Raw genomic sequence first — 17,124 nt, 5'->3', positions numbered from 1 at the left:
TGAGATCAGGCATTCCCAATGCCTATCATCAATTTCTCTTCTCTCACTCATTGCCTCTCTCTCAAATTTCTGGTCATGGCCGTGTACAGCAGGTTTCACTATCAGTCTGACTTGCTGCCAGGCAGTAAAAGGAAAAAGAGAATTAAAATCCGATCCTCCTGATAAATTTGGCAGAATCTCCACCTTTCCCCGGTTCCCAACTGACATGCACCCGCACTTCAAGCCCACGTCCCTGTAAACACTGGAACCATATTACAGATTAAACAGTCTCAATTATCATATTATCTTTGTGTGAGGTTAGGTTGTCAGATTGGAGGACACAGAAGATTCTGAATAAAATGCAAGTCTTTATTTTAACACAATCAGATCGGAGCGAGATGAGGGAATTCCTCTGTTGACTTTAGTCTTGCCAATTTGCAGTGAAACAAAATACAGAAAATGATGAAAAAAATCTCCACAGGTCAGACAACATCTGCAGAAAGGGAAACAGAGTCAATGTTTCAGGTTGGAAACCCTTTATCAGAACTCTTATCTGAAACATTAACTGTTTCTCTTTTCACAGCTGCCTGATCTGCGGAGTGTTTCCAGCATTTTGTGTCTTTATTTTAGATTTCTGGCATTTTTTATTTTCAAAGTTAGCGGTAGTCATGGGGGAAGGAACACACCATTCTGGGATACAAGGCAGCAGCAGGTCTCATTGCCCATATTGTACCTCATTCTGGGATGAGATTCTGGCCCTGGAGGACTTGCCTCATGCTTCTCTGCAGAAACTAATGTCTGATAGTCGTGGATCACATCTTCATTTGCTGCAACCCTCACCCTCCAACATTTAGCCTACAGTAAAAATGTGCACAAGCCAAGACTCGGAGATCAAAAGTAATTTATCCTTTCAAAGTTGCTGTCGTGAACCCCAAGACAAATTGCCTGTCACACAGACAGCGAGTGGCCAACGGGAGAGAATGAACAGCATGGAGACAAAAGACAGTGAACAGCACATAGGGCAGTGCAATTCACGAAAGACAGGAAGCTATTCTGAAGCAAGCATTCTCATTAAAGCAACGATTTGAATGCTATTATTTTGGTTTACAGGGCAGGAGGCCTGTGATGACTAGAGAGAGAGGTTTAGTCCATTTTAATGGATCTTAGTGATCCAAAACCATGACATGCCCAGTGGATGGAGATGTGATTCCAGGCTGCCACCAGGAATCCAAGGGAATGAATCTAACACAAGGTGAATGATGACGTGATGAGTTGCAGTCAGGAAGGGGAAGTTTCGTACTCTTTCTGAAGCCAATGTTGTTCTTTTGTTTAAGAGCAGCAACAGGTACAAATCAATAGACCAGTGAGCCTTAACTCAGTGGTAGAGACATTACTGGAGATTCTTCAAGACAGGATTTACTCTTTTGAAAAAACATGGACTTTTAGAGATGGTCTGCCTGTGTAGGGGAAGGTCCTGTCTCACAAACCTGATTGAGTTTTTATTTTGAGGAAGCAACAAAGATGACTGGTGAGAGTAGCACAGTGGATGTTGTCTATGTGGACTTTGATAAAGCATTTTGAAAGGTCCCTCATGATAGGTTGGTCCAGAAGATTAAGTCTCATGGGATCCACAGTGAATTGGTAAATGGGATCCAAAATTGGCTTGGTTATAGAAGATAGAACATAGGGGTAAAAGGATATTTTTTTCTGCAGGAGGTCTCCGAGGATGGTAAAGAAGGTGAATGGTATGCTTGCCTTCATTGGTCGAGGCATTGAGTATAAATGTTGGTAAGTTACGTTGCAGTTGTATAAAGCTTTGGCTAGGTGACATTGGGAGTATTGTCTGCAGTTCTGGTTGCCACACTCTGGTGAGGATATAGAGGCTCTGGAGTGAGGGGCAGAAGAGGTTCACAAGGATGTTGCCTTGATTGGAGTGTATTAGCTAGAAAGAGATTAGACAAGCTCTCATTGTTTTTTTCTGGAGTGTTGGTGACTGAGGGTTGACCTAATAGAAATATATATAAAGTTACGAGAGGAATAGACAGGGTAGATAAGTCTTTTTCCCCCGAGGTGGAAATGTCAAATACTAGAGGACACACCCCACCCCACATCCTATTATTCACAAACATGAGGGGCAATTTACAGTGGCCAATTAACCTTTCAACTGAATGTCTTTGGGATGTGGGGGGGAAAATCATACCATTTGGAAGAAATAGAGACAGTCACAGGGAGAACTTGCAAACTCCACAAAGCCACATACTGGAAGTCAGGATTGAATCCAGGTCATTGGAACTGTGAGGCAACAGCTCTTCCAACTGCTCCTCTTTGTAATGATGACAAGTGATCTTGTCTGTGCACCCAAAGGAACAGATGAAGCTTCAGTTCCAACTGCTCATCATGCAATGCTCGAGGGGAATCATTGCACAGGGAGCAATATCCAGCATATTTGCTTATCTGCAGCTTGTAAAACAAGGTTAAATTTATTGATTGAACTTGTGACTATTTCAGGTGAATTATTTCATGAAGTAGAGATGAGAGGTAACGAGCGGTACCTCAGGGAATACAAATACAATGCGCTTAAGAGACCCGTTAAAAGTGGCTCATTTAAAATTTTGATGGTATAGGTTGTTTGATTCAATGTTGTGATGATGTGTTTTCAAAGGCAAGGATACTTCAAATTATTAGACCCCTTTTAACAAGGGCACTATTACTGAATTTACAGAGAAATAATTGCAACTGATGCACTTAAACTGGAATTATAACCAATTTGAATATTTAAGCATTCAAAAGAAAGTTTATTAGTACCTTTCACATGCTCAAGAGCTCCTAAAGCTCCAGAAATGGAGTCATGTTTGTGATATAGGATAGTTGGCAGTTTATATATGCACTATTCACAAATACAGCTGAGGTAACTGCCCAGATAACCCATTTTGGTGGGCATAGCTTGAAGTGTGGAGCAAGAGGAATTCCCCTAATCTTTGAGTAGCCCAATGAGTGTTTTGAACTCATATGAAAGTTGGCTGACTGATGTATGAAGGGCAGCTAATTTAGTTGTCTAATACCCAAAATTAAAACTACCCACAAAGGCCACTGAGAATCAATGAACAAAGCTTCTACACTGAAGTGTTCTAATAAACCATTAAATTCTCTCCTAGCTGGGTTAATGTGCTTGTCTGGTGTGATTTATGTTTAGGCTAACCATGTTAAGTGAATGTTTTTCCACATGGTGCACCTGATGACATTCTAAAGTTTAACAAGGGTTAGGCCATTTTATAACCTGAGCTTTATTAAAACCCATTTGCTGAAAGTGAAAGGGCATTGTACTAGACACTGTAGCATCCAGTCATATCCATAATTACTTAAAATCTAAAGAGGCAGCGACTCCAAGGAATCTTTCTGATCTGTGGCAGGAAATGGTTATACGGGAATTTCCCATCATTATCTTTGAACCTACAGGCTGAACGCAGCTGGCGTAAGACAAGTAGCTTACAGAGAAAGTAGTATGTTCTTGGCTAATAAAAAGAAAAAAAGTGACCAAGTGACCCATAATCAACAATGTAGAAGGGTTTTTCTAATAGAACTTTGCCTTACAACTGCAAATACAACGGTACGAACAGGGTGTACCATGTGATGTGATCTTGTACCAGACACCATTGTTCAGTTTGAGAATGGCTACCTTAAACAAAGGATATTCTGTTAGCTGTGTCTAGTCTGAGTTATAGTATTTGTAGAACCACCAAAGAAACCCATAGACACCAAAATGCTTAAAGGAGGTCCTCCTCTCCATTTCAAAACTTCTAACAAAATAATTCTCACAAAATAAAGAGGGAAATAGCCACTTGCCAATTGGTTAAGCATCACTTAAATGAAAAAGGTCAAAATTGGTGGCACCAGGCAGATATTTTAAAAAAACTTTGTTATGTGCCATTATAGGCAACAGCACTTAATATTAGATCCAAGTAGTAGATTGGAGCCAGATTGCAAAGTTTGGGCTAATTTCTTCTGCAGCTCTTGATCCTGTTATCACAGTTAAGAGTGGTACTAACCCAATACATTTACACTCAACTTCTAATGTTACATTTGCCATAAGATGTGATTTGAATGTACTATAAATTAGGCATGCAAAACAATGGTATAATAATTCATTACTGATGAACATAGGAGTAATTGAGTGGTGAGTTATTATATTAAGAGAGCTGCAGATTAGCAGCCAACATTAAAATGGATGGCTTTCCCCACTTGTTTTAAAGACATTACTTTGCAACCAGTGGCTCACTTATGGGGAGCACCGAATCACTATCTGTAGCCTGTGTGTATCACTACTACGCTTTTCTGTGAATCACCAAAGGACAAATACTTCTGCTCAAGTAATTCAGCACATCCAACACCAAACAAACAAGCTCAGTGCAGTATGTGGTATGCTGCAAAGTTTGCAGAGTGAACTTTGGAACCAACTGCTCATTTAATGTTCCAATTGGTTTTCCTTTCAATGACTTCAGTGGCAAAGTGTGCCTTAATTCAAAAGAATGGCCATACAAAAAAAAACAATTTTTAAGTCTCATCAACTTTATTCCAGTAATGATCCAGGCACAAACACATTAGTCCATAGTGCAAATTTGGTGGCTCTGTAGATTTTCAGTCTCCCCCAATACATCAGATGGATACAATAGAAATGAAAACTGTAGAACACAATAAGGGTGGCAAAATAATTGAGAGCCTAACAATAGTATTCAATATTACTGGGACTGGTGGGTTTGAGTTGCAAGGAGAGGCTCAGACATTTTTTCCTGGAATTTAGGAGGCTGAGGGATGACATTATAGAGGTTTATAAAATCATGAGGGACAGATAAAGGGAATAGCTACAGTCTTTTCCCCAGGATAGGGGAACCCAAAATGGGAGGGCATAGTTTTAAAGGTGAGGGGGGGAAAGATTTAAGTTACCCGAGGGGCAACTTTTTCCACATTGTGGGTGGTGTGTATATGGAATGAGCTGCCAGAGGAAGTGTTAGAGGTGGGTACAATGCAATGTTAAAAAAAATTGGACAGGTTCATGGATAGGAAACATTCAGAGGGTTATCAGCCAACAGAGGAAAATGGGACTAGCTCAGTTAGGCAACTTGGTTGGCATGGATGAGTTGGGCCAAAGGGCCTGTTTCCATGCTGTATAGCTCTGACTATGACCACGTACAGAGTAAAGAAATAGTAACCATAAGCCAAAGCATGAAAACAAAAACTCCAGTAATTATGTAACATTAAACTGTGTTTAAAGTGACTAACTGGAGTAGATTAGACCCCCAGAGGGGTGATGCACTCAATGCAAGACTCAGAGGTTAGTACGAGGCTCAATTCTAAAGTCCGCCCTAAATCAGCTTGTGCTTGCCAGCAACATTGTCTCACTTTCCCTCTCAAAATTGTGCCTTGAAGTTGGGCAGATGGCAATTCAGGCATGATTTTCTGATCCATGCCAAGTCTGGAGTCCTGTGTGCCACTGACAAGACCCTCAGTTAAAAAAAAAGCTCTGATGTTGACTCTTTCATCACACCAACTCCAAAGTATTCATGAGCTTTAAATATTTACATCAGTGAAGAACTTCATCCCTTGCCAATTATTGCTCATCAACATCTTTATTCACTTTGAGATTCATGACAGCACCAGCTTTTAAGCATATAGAACATCTGTCAAAAAAAACTTTATGAAGTGAGTAATATTCTCAGGAGATAATCCATCTATAGCTAGTTTTCAGAACTCGCATAAAAAAACATTTGTTTTGATTGGACAGTAACATTGGCATGCTTGTCTGAGCCAAATCTGTTCAGCAATACCATCTTTGCAAATAGTTTCCAGCCCCAAAAGGACACACATCTCTCTCTGCAATGAAAGTGATTAGAACAGCTTACTTCAAAAAACTCTTGAAAGATACACTACCCTACACATCTTTTTTTATTTAAAAGGTACATGTTACTATCTACAGCACTGATGTTTCACACCTAGAACAATCATTGTTATTGAGATTTGCAGAGATCAGGCATTTTATTTTAAGCATCTTGAATGATTGGAAGCAGAGTCTCTGTTGGTGCAACCATTGTTAAGCAAAGATTATTGATGCCTCAAAGGTATATTTTGTCATTATATTGAAGTTTCATTTCTGAAATTTAAAGCAGTTGATCAAATAGTATGCCTATGAAGATGTCAATATGGACTTCTTATTCATCTGTACAATAGATGTCAAACTGACAGTTGATAAATAAAGATTGGCTTCCAGTCAAACCATGTGAACCATCAGAAAATCAATATTTATAACCCTCAAGCAGTAATTTACCATCCCAGAATTTAAATGATAATTTTGCCCCAAGTCAGATTCAAATGACAAGGAGCTGGGGCAATTCTTGATAGAGTGGCACTCTTTTCAAGAAATGGGGCTCAATCCATTTGACAAAACCATCCACAACTCCAAATGCAGACATGGCCCAGGGTTGCCAGCCCTCCTGAAGCATCCTGTAATTGCTGGGAATTAATGATCAATTTCCATGACGCTGCAGTAAATAGTGAAAAATCAAAGCACTATTCAAACTGTATTTCCCCCCCTCCCCCCCCCACCCAGTTCCTTTGAAGATTATCAGCAACTGAAATATCTGACAAAGAATTAAAAATAAAAAAAACTGGGTGATTGAATAAGATGATTGGAGGCAGTTGGTCACATAATGAGGAACAGGTCCAGGATTGGCAATCACACTGTGACAGATGCAGAGAGGACAAAAGTGTACAAAGCATAGGGGAAACATCAAAAACATCCAGATAATGAAAGGGAAGTGATGCAATTGGAGAGGCAAATTGTTGCAGGCACTTTGGGTCTTGTCAAAGCATCTTCACATTCAATAAAGCCAAGGCCGGAAAGATAAAAAATAAAAACGTAAAGGGAGTACAGCAATGAATTTATACATGAGCAATTGTAAAACCAGGCACCCCATTCTTGTTTAGAGTCTACCGCCAAAAAGGACCATCTTTAGGCAACCCATCATTCTTCAACACTGCAGCTTGGTGCAGACAGGCTTCATGGTCCCATCTGATGGTACTGTGGCCACGTCCTAACTTCTTTGAAAACCAGCTTATCTACTTGTCCTGCCTAAGGATCTTTGGACATACATGCGAAGGTCCCACTTTTCCTCAAAGTCGAAAGTTCTTTTCCCCTCCTTCCTCTCAACCACATGACTAATCTTTGTATAAACTGCAAACTTCTGTCATGTCCCCAACATTTAATATACACAACAAAAATCAAGGTACAAACAGAATTTTGATGAATCTCACTGAGAAAAAGCTTCCAATCAAAAGATACCTGTCAATCATTACCTTTTGCTTCCCATTACTGAGCCAAATGTGCATCCTACTTCCACTCCCCTTTGGGACCCATGTACCTTAGCTTTTTGACCATCTTGCATGGAACCTTGTAAAAGCCTTGGTGAAATCCATATGGATTATCTCAAAGTGTCTTCATGAATCCTCCTCAATCAAGTTGATCAGACAACATTCTCCTAACAAATCCATGCTAACTGTCCTTGATTAATCTGTTGTACTAAATGAAGTTTTATATTGTCCCTCAGAAAGAATTCCAATAATTTACTTTTTATTTTTACACTCAAGTTAAGCTATTTGGCCCAAAATTACCTGGTTTATCCCTTCCTTCCTTTTTAAAGTACAGCACTGACAATCCCCCAGCACCTTCCCTTTTACCAGGGATAAGTAAAATAGTTAAAGTCTCCGCAATTTGCTTCTTTGTTTGCCTGGCAGTTTTCCTACTTTTGGAAATGCTAAACCAATGTTATACTTATTTTACTTTTTATTCCATCCAATATTTCACACACTCTCTCAATTACAATGGCAGCAGCACCATCAATACAACTCCAAAGCATCAACTAACAATTCAATCAACATTGTCCACTTCCACTCAGGTTATCCTTTTGATGTGCAGTAGGTCCTACTCTTTTCTTAGTTATTGTCTTGCCATTAATGTATTTATAAGTCATCTTTGGATGCTCTATATTTTAAGGCTTACTGCAATATTAGGTTCTTGACATTTGACACAATTTTTGCTTTCTTTCTATAGACCTGCTCATTCAGGGGCCTCCAGATTTAGAAGTCCTTTCCCTTTTTCTTTGTGGAAACACATTTACCCTGAACCTCAAATCTCCTTCTTGACTGCCTCCCATTGGATGGAGACTGGTTGATCATCAAGTTATCGGTGCCAGTCCACTTTTGTCCAACTTTTTTCTCAAACCAGTTAAGTTGGCCTCAACCCAATTAAGAACTCTACTTCAATTTTAACTTTGTCCTTTTCCATTACTTTGTTAAATCTAATCAAATTACAATTACTACCACAAAAATATTCTCCACTGACATTCCTTCCATCTGCTCACACTCATTGCCTGAAACTAAGTCCAGAATTGTCCTCTCTCTTTCTGGGCTTATTAAGCACTGGTTAATACTTTATGTAAAATTCAATGCTCACTCATTTTACAACAATTGTACATCTGTCAATATTTGGTATCTAAAATAGTTCATATACTAAACTTGGGTTTTATACTTGTCAGGGCAGGCATGGTAGTGTAATGGTTAGCATAATGATATTAGAGCACGAGCAACCCAGGCTCAATTCCGGACACTGTCTGTAAGGAGTTTCTCTGTTCTCCCCATGTCTGCGTGGGATTCCTCCGGGTGCTCCAGTTTCCTCCCACATTCCAAAGACATACAGGTTAGGAAGTTGTGGGCATGCTACATTGGTGCTGGAAGCATGGCGACACTTGCGGGCTGCCCCCAGAACACTCCACACGAAAGATGTATTTGACTATGTTTCAATGTACATGTGACTAAAAGATATCTAAATCTAAAAACTTGCCAGCAAATTTGCTCTTCAATTCTCCTTGGACCTATACACATTATACTGTGATTGGGCTATTCAAGCCATGTAGTCTCATTTGACAATGCATCTTACACATGGCTTCTTCTCAGGTGCAATACTTTCCTGACCAACATTGCCACCTGACCCCACCCTTTATCCACGTTTTTACATACAATTAAATGCTTTGAAATCCAGTCACCTTTGCAAGGAGAATTCCCTGCTCTTCTCAAATAATGCCAAGTACCTAGCTGAATCATATGATGCTATGTTCATGGATCTGGTTGCACTCCCCAGGGGATTCCCCTACCCCAGAACCAAATAATGGCTAGAAAACAAAATTGTTGCATGGTCTCTAAAAATATCTCCTTTTGTCTCCCTGACAGTCATCCATTCCCTCTCTGCCTACACCCTCAGAGTCATGCAGCATGAAAACAGGCTATTTGGCCCACCAGTCGTGGTGTTACTGGCGGGACCAGCAGGGAGACGCGACTCGCTGTGCTGCAGAGACCCTACGAGAACAGCACAACTACAGTGTAACCGACTCAACTCAGGCGGTCCTGAGAAGAGAACCCAGGTCCTGGTGGCAGGAACCAGGGTTTAAACCAGTTAAGAGTTGGCCTACACTGACCAGTGGACACCCGCCTGTATTAATCCCATCTTCCAACACTGTTTACAGCTTTCTAAACCCAAGTGATTCAGGTGCTCATTTAGACACTTCTTAAATGCTGTCAGTGACTCTGCTTCTACCATTCTCTCAGGCGATGTATTAGAGGTACCCACCACTCACTCAGTGAAAAAGTCCCCCTCACATCCCCTCTAAATCTCTTCCCCTTTGAGCTAAACCCATGTTCCTCTAGTTTTATCTACACCTTGTATGGGGAATAGTTTCCTGCAAACTACCCCATCTATACCCCTCATAATTTTAAATATCTCAATCATGTCCTCTCTTAACCTCCTCTGCTTCAGGGAAAACAGACCTAACCTCTCCAAGTCTCTCCTCATAACTGAAACGCTCCAGCCCAGGCAATGTCCTGGTGAATCTCCTCTGCATTGTCTCCTTTCACATCTTCCCTATATCATGGTGACCAGAACTGCATGCAGTTACTCCAGCTGAGGTCTGACCAGTGTTTTATGAACTTGGGACATAACCTCCTTGTTCTTGTATACAATGCCCTGATTAATGAAGGCCAGCATCCCATACGCCTTCTTAACCATGTTATCTACCTACACTGCCACCTTCAAGGCCTTTGAACTTGGACCTATATGGTGACCATTCCCAAAAAGAGAAAATCTAGCCTCAGACAGAACAGTGTGACTGTATTGTAACTCCAAGACCCAGAGCTCAGGCACCTCCAGCTGATGATTATTCTTATGCAGGTGGTTGCCCAAGATGTGGCAAATACCCTAGAAATCCCACATGGCATTCCAGAGGTTTGTGTTACCCTACTGTACATCTACTTATTTGGTTAACTTGCTTAGTAGAAAGCACACAAATATTTCAGTGTTGGTGCATTTCCTGTCCTTTGAATGAACTGGAATCTGCCAAGGCACTGATTGTTAGACAATGCAATGCATTTCCATCTCTAGTCTGCAGATGCAAATCAGAGGGTAAAAAAAATGTGCATCAAGCCTGATCAGATATCCTTTTGTACCTGCTCAACAACTCAGATAGGTCATTCGCTGCAGGAATAATTTTAAAAACTGTTGACATAAAGTCTTACCAGAATTTAAGAGACAAAAGAAACCAGTTCAGAAAAGCTGTGAAAACACCAACCTTAGCATTACTGCACCAATTAAATTGATATTGTGCCCATAATGGCCCTAATCTCCTCAATGTTGATTACATTGATGCCTTGGCACCGCAGTAATAGTTAAACAAATTGCCCATCTGCTTATTCAGAAATTTCATTGCCTACTTCAAGCCTCACAGAAAACAAGTCACAAATAATGGGTGATCAGCCAGGATAACCACCAATCATTTCTACATTCAAATGCCCAGTTTGGCAAATAAGCCCCATATTCTGGCTTGCAGTACTTTGAACTTTATTTTCTTCACAGCATAATCAACAATAAAATAAAAGAATGTTTAAACTATCTCCAGTGACCTGAAACACTGTTTCACTCCCCAAATTTGGAACCATGCACAAGGTGCTATTCTTTCCCATCATGTCTGATGATTTATATTGTGTTTCACTGGTCAGCTCCAACCTTCCAAATGGCATTGGACCTTCAAAAAAACTGTAATTTCCAGTTTGTGCTTGAAGTTTTATTCCCCTTTATCCCCTGGGCTTTCACTGTTCCTCCTGTTGATTTGGCTCTGTTACAGTATACACTGAGCAAATCTGGAACTCCATCTTGACACGGAAATGGTTATGCTGAGAAAGGCACTGCCATACTATTTCACCAGCACTCAATCCATTCAAGAAACAGCATCTCATGATGGAGGTCAATACCAATTCACAAGCCATATTTTGGAGGTTATCACAGAAGTGATATGGTAACACTTGAAAAATAGGAGCAGGAATAGATCATGTAAACTCCCCCCTCCCCAAAAGAAGCCATTCAATAAGCTAGTGATTGGTCTGAACATTGGTATGGGCTCAAATTTGTTGCCCGATTCCCATAATCCTCAATATCCCTTCAGTCCAAAATTTTCTCTCAACCTTGAATATAGTCAAAGTATTTCATTATAACTTTAATAACTGTCTTGTCACCCCCCCCACCCCCCCCCCCCCATTTTCTCTCTTGCCCCCTTCTTGAATAGTTGGGAAGATAGGATATTTTGCCAAGATAACCACACCATTCCAAAGGAATTCTGTAATATTACCTGGTAGAGTGTCTGTTTGGTCTTGTTGCACAGCTGACTGAATGCATTACTGTTGCAAAAGATTAAAATTACCCAGAAAATGGAGAAGGGACAGCTTTCTCTGAGAATTATAATCAATGCAGCACACACTGATAAGTGTTTGGAACCAAACAAAAGACCAAGCAAAAATAAAATCATCAGCAGCTTTTAAGGCAAACAGCCAGAAATGTATGTGTGCTTAGCTTCAGAGATGGTGATGGCACATCTTAGTTAAGTACCAGCAGTACCACGAACAGCTGACTGCACCCAACAAAGAGAGCAATTCAAAACAAAGGTTTTTTCTTTAAAAGCATTGTCATCAGAGGCTGGATGCAAGCCAAAATCCAGAGCAAGTAAAATAATCAGGAACATTGAGCTGAGCCAGAGTTGCACAACAGATGGAAATCCAACTAAAAGAAGAAAACTGCTATCATTTAGGGAATTTATCACTGGTGTTATTATCAAAGTTAATCTAGGAGTTTTGTCAACCGATTGACAACATTTCCAAATGATAGGAAACAGATCAAGCATTAAATTAAATTAATTAGTTTTGCACAGTTGGAGCAAGTTCCAAGGTCATGACTATGTGATGCTCTGTGGTTCCCTGCTGTACACCATATTTGGGGAAACTGTCCATATTACTTCCTTTGCCACATAAAGGCTGCTCACCAGCTTCTATTTTTGTAGAAGCTGGATGACCATGGCCATCCCAATGTAGTTGAAGGTAGCCCAATATCCTTGGTTGCAAAAGCCCAAGAGTTTGATCATCAGGTTAATAACCCACTCATTTGAGACAAGGCTTTATGATTATTCTAAGCTCCATTGCTCTTGCAAGGGCAAAGATTAGAGTCAGCTGTTTTTGTCTTGTTTCCCCAAGACCACAAGATACAAGAGCAGAATTAGGCCATGCAGCCCATCAAGTCTGCTCCACCATTCATGGCCGATTTTTTTCTCCCAACCCCATTCTCCTGCCTTCTCTAATATAACCAATCAAGAACCGATCAATCTCTGCCCTAAATACACACAATGACTTGGCCTCCACAGCCCTATGTGGCAAGGAATTCCACAAATTCACCACCCTCAGAGCTAGTGAGTGCATGAACAGGCAGGGAATAGAGGGTTATGGACAGCGTGTCGGCAGATGGGATTAGTTAGATTGGCATCATAATCAGCGCAGACATGGTGGGCTAAAGGGACTGTTCTGTTCTATGGCCAGTTCCTTATTTCATTCAGAATGTGAAATTGGGCAAGGATTTGACACAGATTTGTTGCATAACACACTAAACATACAAGCCTAGAAACTGGATTGCACAGTTTATATTTTATTTTAGGTGCAAAGTGAACAAAAGCCATTCCAAATAAGTGATATTCTCTGGCAAGTCCTTCAGCTACTCTCACCTCTGGACTTCCGTGAGGTCAAGGCCATACTGGCTCAGAATTTGCTCATCACAGGATCTTTGCAAAGAGCCACAGGAGTCCACCATGTCTCTAAGTTTGCAGCTCACCAGGCCATGAATTTGAGAAAAAAAGTTGGTTCACCCCTTTGATTTCAGTAAAGAACGAGACACATTTCAGGCATTAGAATGTGACAGTGCTGTTAAATGCCCAGTAGCACTGGCAGCTATTCACTACAATCTTGTGGGGGCTCCCCTTAATAACCGGATATTTCATTAACAAGTTTCTACTTGCTCAATCTGTAGGATGCTGTGGCTCATAAGAATTTCCTGATGGTTAATGTGTCCAGGACTCCTTGATGACTTCATCTTAAGGGAGTCAGCAGAATAAAACACTGCTTGTTAGTTAACCTGTCATATTTCTTACAAGATATTCTATGGCCCCTTTGCCAAGAGGATGATCTCCTCTGGCCTAGTGTCAGCCTGCCTTGGGGGTGTGTGAGTGCATTTTAAGTGTTGGTGTCCTTCTGATTGTTGTATACTGAAATCTTGGCAGTGGATTTCACCATCAGGAAACACATTGGTCCCATAACTGCACTCATTTCTGGGTGTAACCCGCTCTAACGTTATTTCAATTTGGATTTTGACTGATTTCATTATTTTACTTTTCTGGGAACCCAATTGGACTTTAGCCTGAAAGCAGCCATGTTTCAGCAAACCAAGAATAGGTCAAACCCAAACCAACTTCTAATTCTTCTCGTGTCCATCTTTATGCTTCTAAAAGGTATGCATTAATGATGGAAGAGGGCAAGTCACATGGGTTTATGCAATACCTTGTAGAGCAGACTCAACACTGGGACCTTCAAAGATCAGGCTATGAAACATTTTACGATCTGCAGACTAAACACTTCCTTTAATTGAAGTAAATGTAGATAACTCTTTCCTGACACCCAGCCAAAAAGGTCAGATATAAAACTATTAATCCACCCACAAATGTTGTTTACAAAGTGCCTGAAGAAAGCATCAAGTTGATGAACTTGAGGGTCATTACATGTCTCTGAAGAACATAATTTGCAATCTACTCAGACCTCTGAATAAAACTATTTCACAAGACGAAAACATTTTACAATTACAGGCCAATGGGCTCCACAACACGATTTAAAATAAAACCAATGAGACAGATCCAAACTTATCAGATCACAAATAAAAAAGTTTTCATATAATATTAAAAAAATTGCCACGAGAGTTCTTTTGCCACAATTGACACAAGGGCATGGACCATCAGAATTTTGTACCACCCTAAAGGCTAAGGTACAGAGATGCTAGTTAAGCAAGCACTGCTGGTTATGATCACAAGTGTAAAATTCCATGAAATGTTGGTGCATCATTTGACATAATTTTCAAGTAATCAAATGAAGGAAGTATTTGGATTCTGTTTAGCTATCTGGGACTTGGGGGCCTCACTCAGCTACAACTCGAGGTCAGTCACCAGCTGGATTAGATTAAATAAATACAAAGCTTTTCATTTGCAAAGAGACAAAATAAATTAAAATGAAATTACCCAAATGGTCAGTTGCCACAAATCCTAACTAGCTGAGTGTTGGAGGTTTGTTGTTAACTGTGTTTATTACAACACTGATTCTTTGCAAAAGAGATTTGTATTTTATGACTATTACATGATACTCCTTTAAGGAGCTCCTATAGAGATGTCTATAAGGAGCATTTGCAAAAGAATAATATATGACATGATGAACTCAAGATGCGTTCTGGCATCACAGGAACACAAATATTAGGATTTTTCATTTCAAGCAACTACTCAACGATAAAGGAATATCAAAATAAAAACTAGGATGGCCAAAGAAATGCATCTATCAATATAGGACTGAAAATTGTCCCAAGGTCATTGCAGTTCCTAGAAACTCGAGCCATAAGGACATTATAGGTACACGTTCATGGGTCTTACCACTAGTGTAGGTATTGACGTAGTACTTCCGACCCTGTGGTGACATGTAGCACTGCCAACCATGTGGCAAGGGAGTGTGAGCCATTTCCTCAATTGTCTGAGAGCTTACTGGTGTAGGTTTCTGTCAAAAAAACCAAATGTTCAGTTATTTCAAACTTATGGCTTACATACAAAGCATTGATTCCTGCATAGTAAACATAATTGTTTTTGTCAAACTCAGTAATAGATCATAATCCATTTCCATACACAACTTCATTCAAGCTCTTTCCTGCCAATGAGCGACAATTCAATCAAATTCAAGTCAATTAAAAAAAGACTTAAGTTGTGATTGTCTAAGATTATTGAATCAACTTGAAGAAAGGGTTGTTTAATGCAGTCAGATGTTCACTTGTTTCATACTGATCCATTGCTATTTTTGTTCAGGATAGTGGGTTATCGAAAGGACTTGTCTTTAGCCGGCATCAATTTTTTTTGTCCACTGTTCCATTTTCACTGGCAGCATGGATTATGCTGTCCAGGTCATAACATTTTGTTACAAATGAATTTTCAAAGCAATGACTATACTCCTTAAAAAATATAATTGTCATAAAATGCTTTGAGACACGATGGGGATCCAAGTATTTCTAATTAACGAGATGGATTGCATTTTATACAAATGTTCTTATTGTTGTTAATGATTGCCAATCCTCTTCGATGTTGAAATTACAAGGTAGTCAAGAGGCAGTAAACAAAGAATACTGACATTTATTCCAGCATTAAAAAGAGAAAAGATATTGCCAGAAAATGCTGGAAACACAGCAAGTCAGGTGGCATCTTTGGCAAGAGAACAGAGTTAATGTTTCAAGTCAAAGATCATTTGCCAGGGCTGGGAAAGGGAAAAACACAAGTTAGTTTTAAGGGCAAGGGAGGAATGGATAGGATAAAAGGAATCACCCTGATAAAGTGAGGTTAAGGTTGTCATGGGGATAAATTCTATCAAGGTCATCCAGTCTATGGGTTAATGGGAACCGGGGGGGGGGGGGGGGGGGGGGGGGAAAGGGGGGTTGGACATGCAAGAGGGAAAAAAAAATGGATAAAGAAAATAAAAGCTATAAAATGAGGGCTGTTAAGAGACAAAGGTCCAGAGAAGCTGAGGGACATACCTGGAAGTCAGGCAGAGAAAAACAGAGCTAATATCCCAGACACACTGACCAGCTCTGATGTTGACAGAGAAATCAAGCTACCCAAAGTTATTTGATATTGAGTCTGGTCTAATGTAATATACCTAGATGAAAAATAAGGTGTAATTCCTCAAGCTTACATTGGCCAGATAGGTATTTGGTATTGGTTTATTATTGTCACATGTACCGAGGTATAGTGAAAAATTTGTCTTACAAACTAATATTACAGGTCAATTCATTACACAGTGCAGTTACATCAAGTTAGTGCAGAGTGCATTGATGTAGTTCAGGTAAAAAAAACAATAACAGTACAGAGTAAAGTGTCACAGCTACAGAGAAAGTGCAGTGCAATAAGGTGCAAGGTCACAACAAGGTAGATCGTGAGGTCAGAGTCCATCTCATTGAATAAGGGAACCGTTCAATTAAAATGACAGGCAACAGGAAACTCAGGATCACCCCAGCCAATCAAACATAGGTGCTCCTCAAATCATTACCCAGTGTTTGGTTTCTCCAGTGTAGAGGAGACTACACTGAACACCAAATGCAGTTCACAAGAGCTGAAGAAATACAAATGAATCACACCTTCACCTAAAAGGACTTCTTGAGCTCCTGAATGCTGGCACCTCAAACTGGAGTTTCCCCATTTCATTCACTTGTAAACTGTTCGAAAGCACCTTAACATAAGAATAATCAGGAGCAAACCAACCCTGAAGCAGAAGGGAAAAAGCTCAAAGACTTTGATTTTTTTTTTGAGGAAGTCAGGTAGGAGTAGGTACAGAAGGGTTCAGGGATGTGATCTCAGTCCAGTGTTTGGCCGAGCCAATGGATGTTTCTGGTCGGGTGGAGGGTGAATAATAAAAGAATACACAAGACTAGAGCAAAACTAAGTG

The 17,124-nt window shown here is 40.1% G+C and overlaps 1 protein-coding gene across 2 annotated transcripts in view; it reads right to left on the bottom strand.

Moving 5' to 3' along the window:
- gas7b (growth arrest-specific 7b) overlaps positions 1–17,124 on the bottom strand; it is a 365,251-nt gene that overhangs the window by 185,555 nt on the left and 162,572 nt on the right. For both annotated transcript variants that reach the window (XM_052032627.1, XM_052032628.1), the window contains exon 2: positions 15,075–15,195. In XM_052032627.1, the coding sequence (XP_051888587.1) occupies positions 15,075–15,195 (121 nt within the window). The remainder of the gene's footprint in view (positions 1–15,074; positions 15,196–17,124) is intronic.

This window comes from Pristis pectinata, chromosome 18, assembly GCF_009764475.1.
Source record: "Pristis pectinata isolate sPriPec2 chromosome 18, sPriPec2.1.pri, whole genome shotgun sequence".
Lineage (NCBI taxonomy): Eukaryota > Metazoa > Chordata > Chondrichthyes > Rhinopristiformes > Pristidae > Pristis > Pristis pectinata.
The sequence above is the reverse complement of the archived record's forward strand: the minus strand, read 5'-3'. Positions and strand labels throughout refer to the sequence as shown.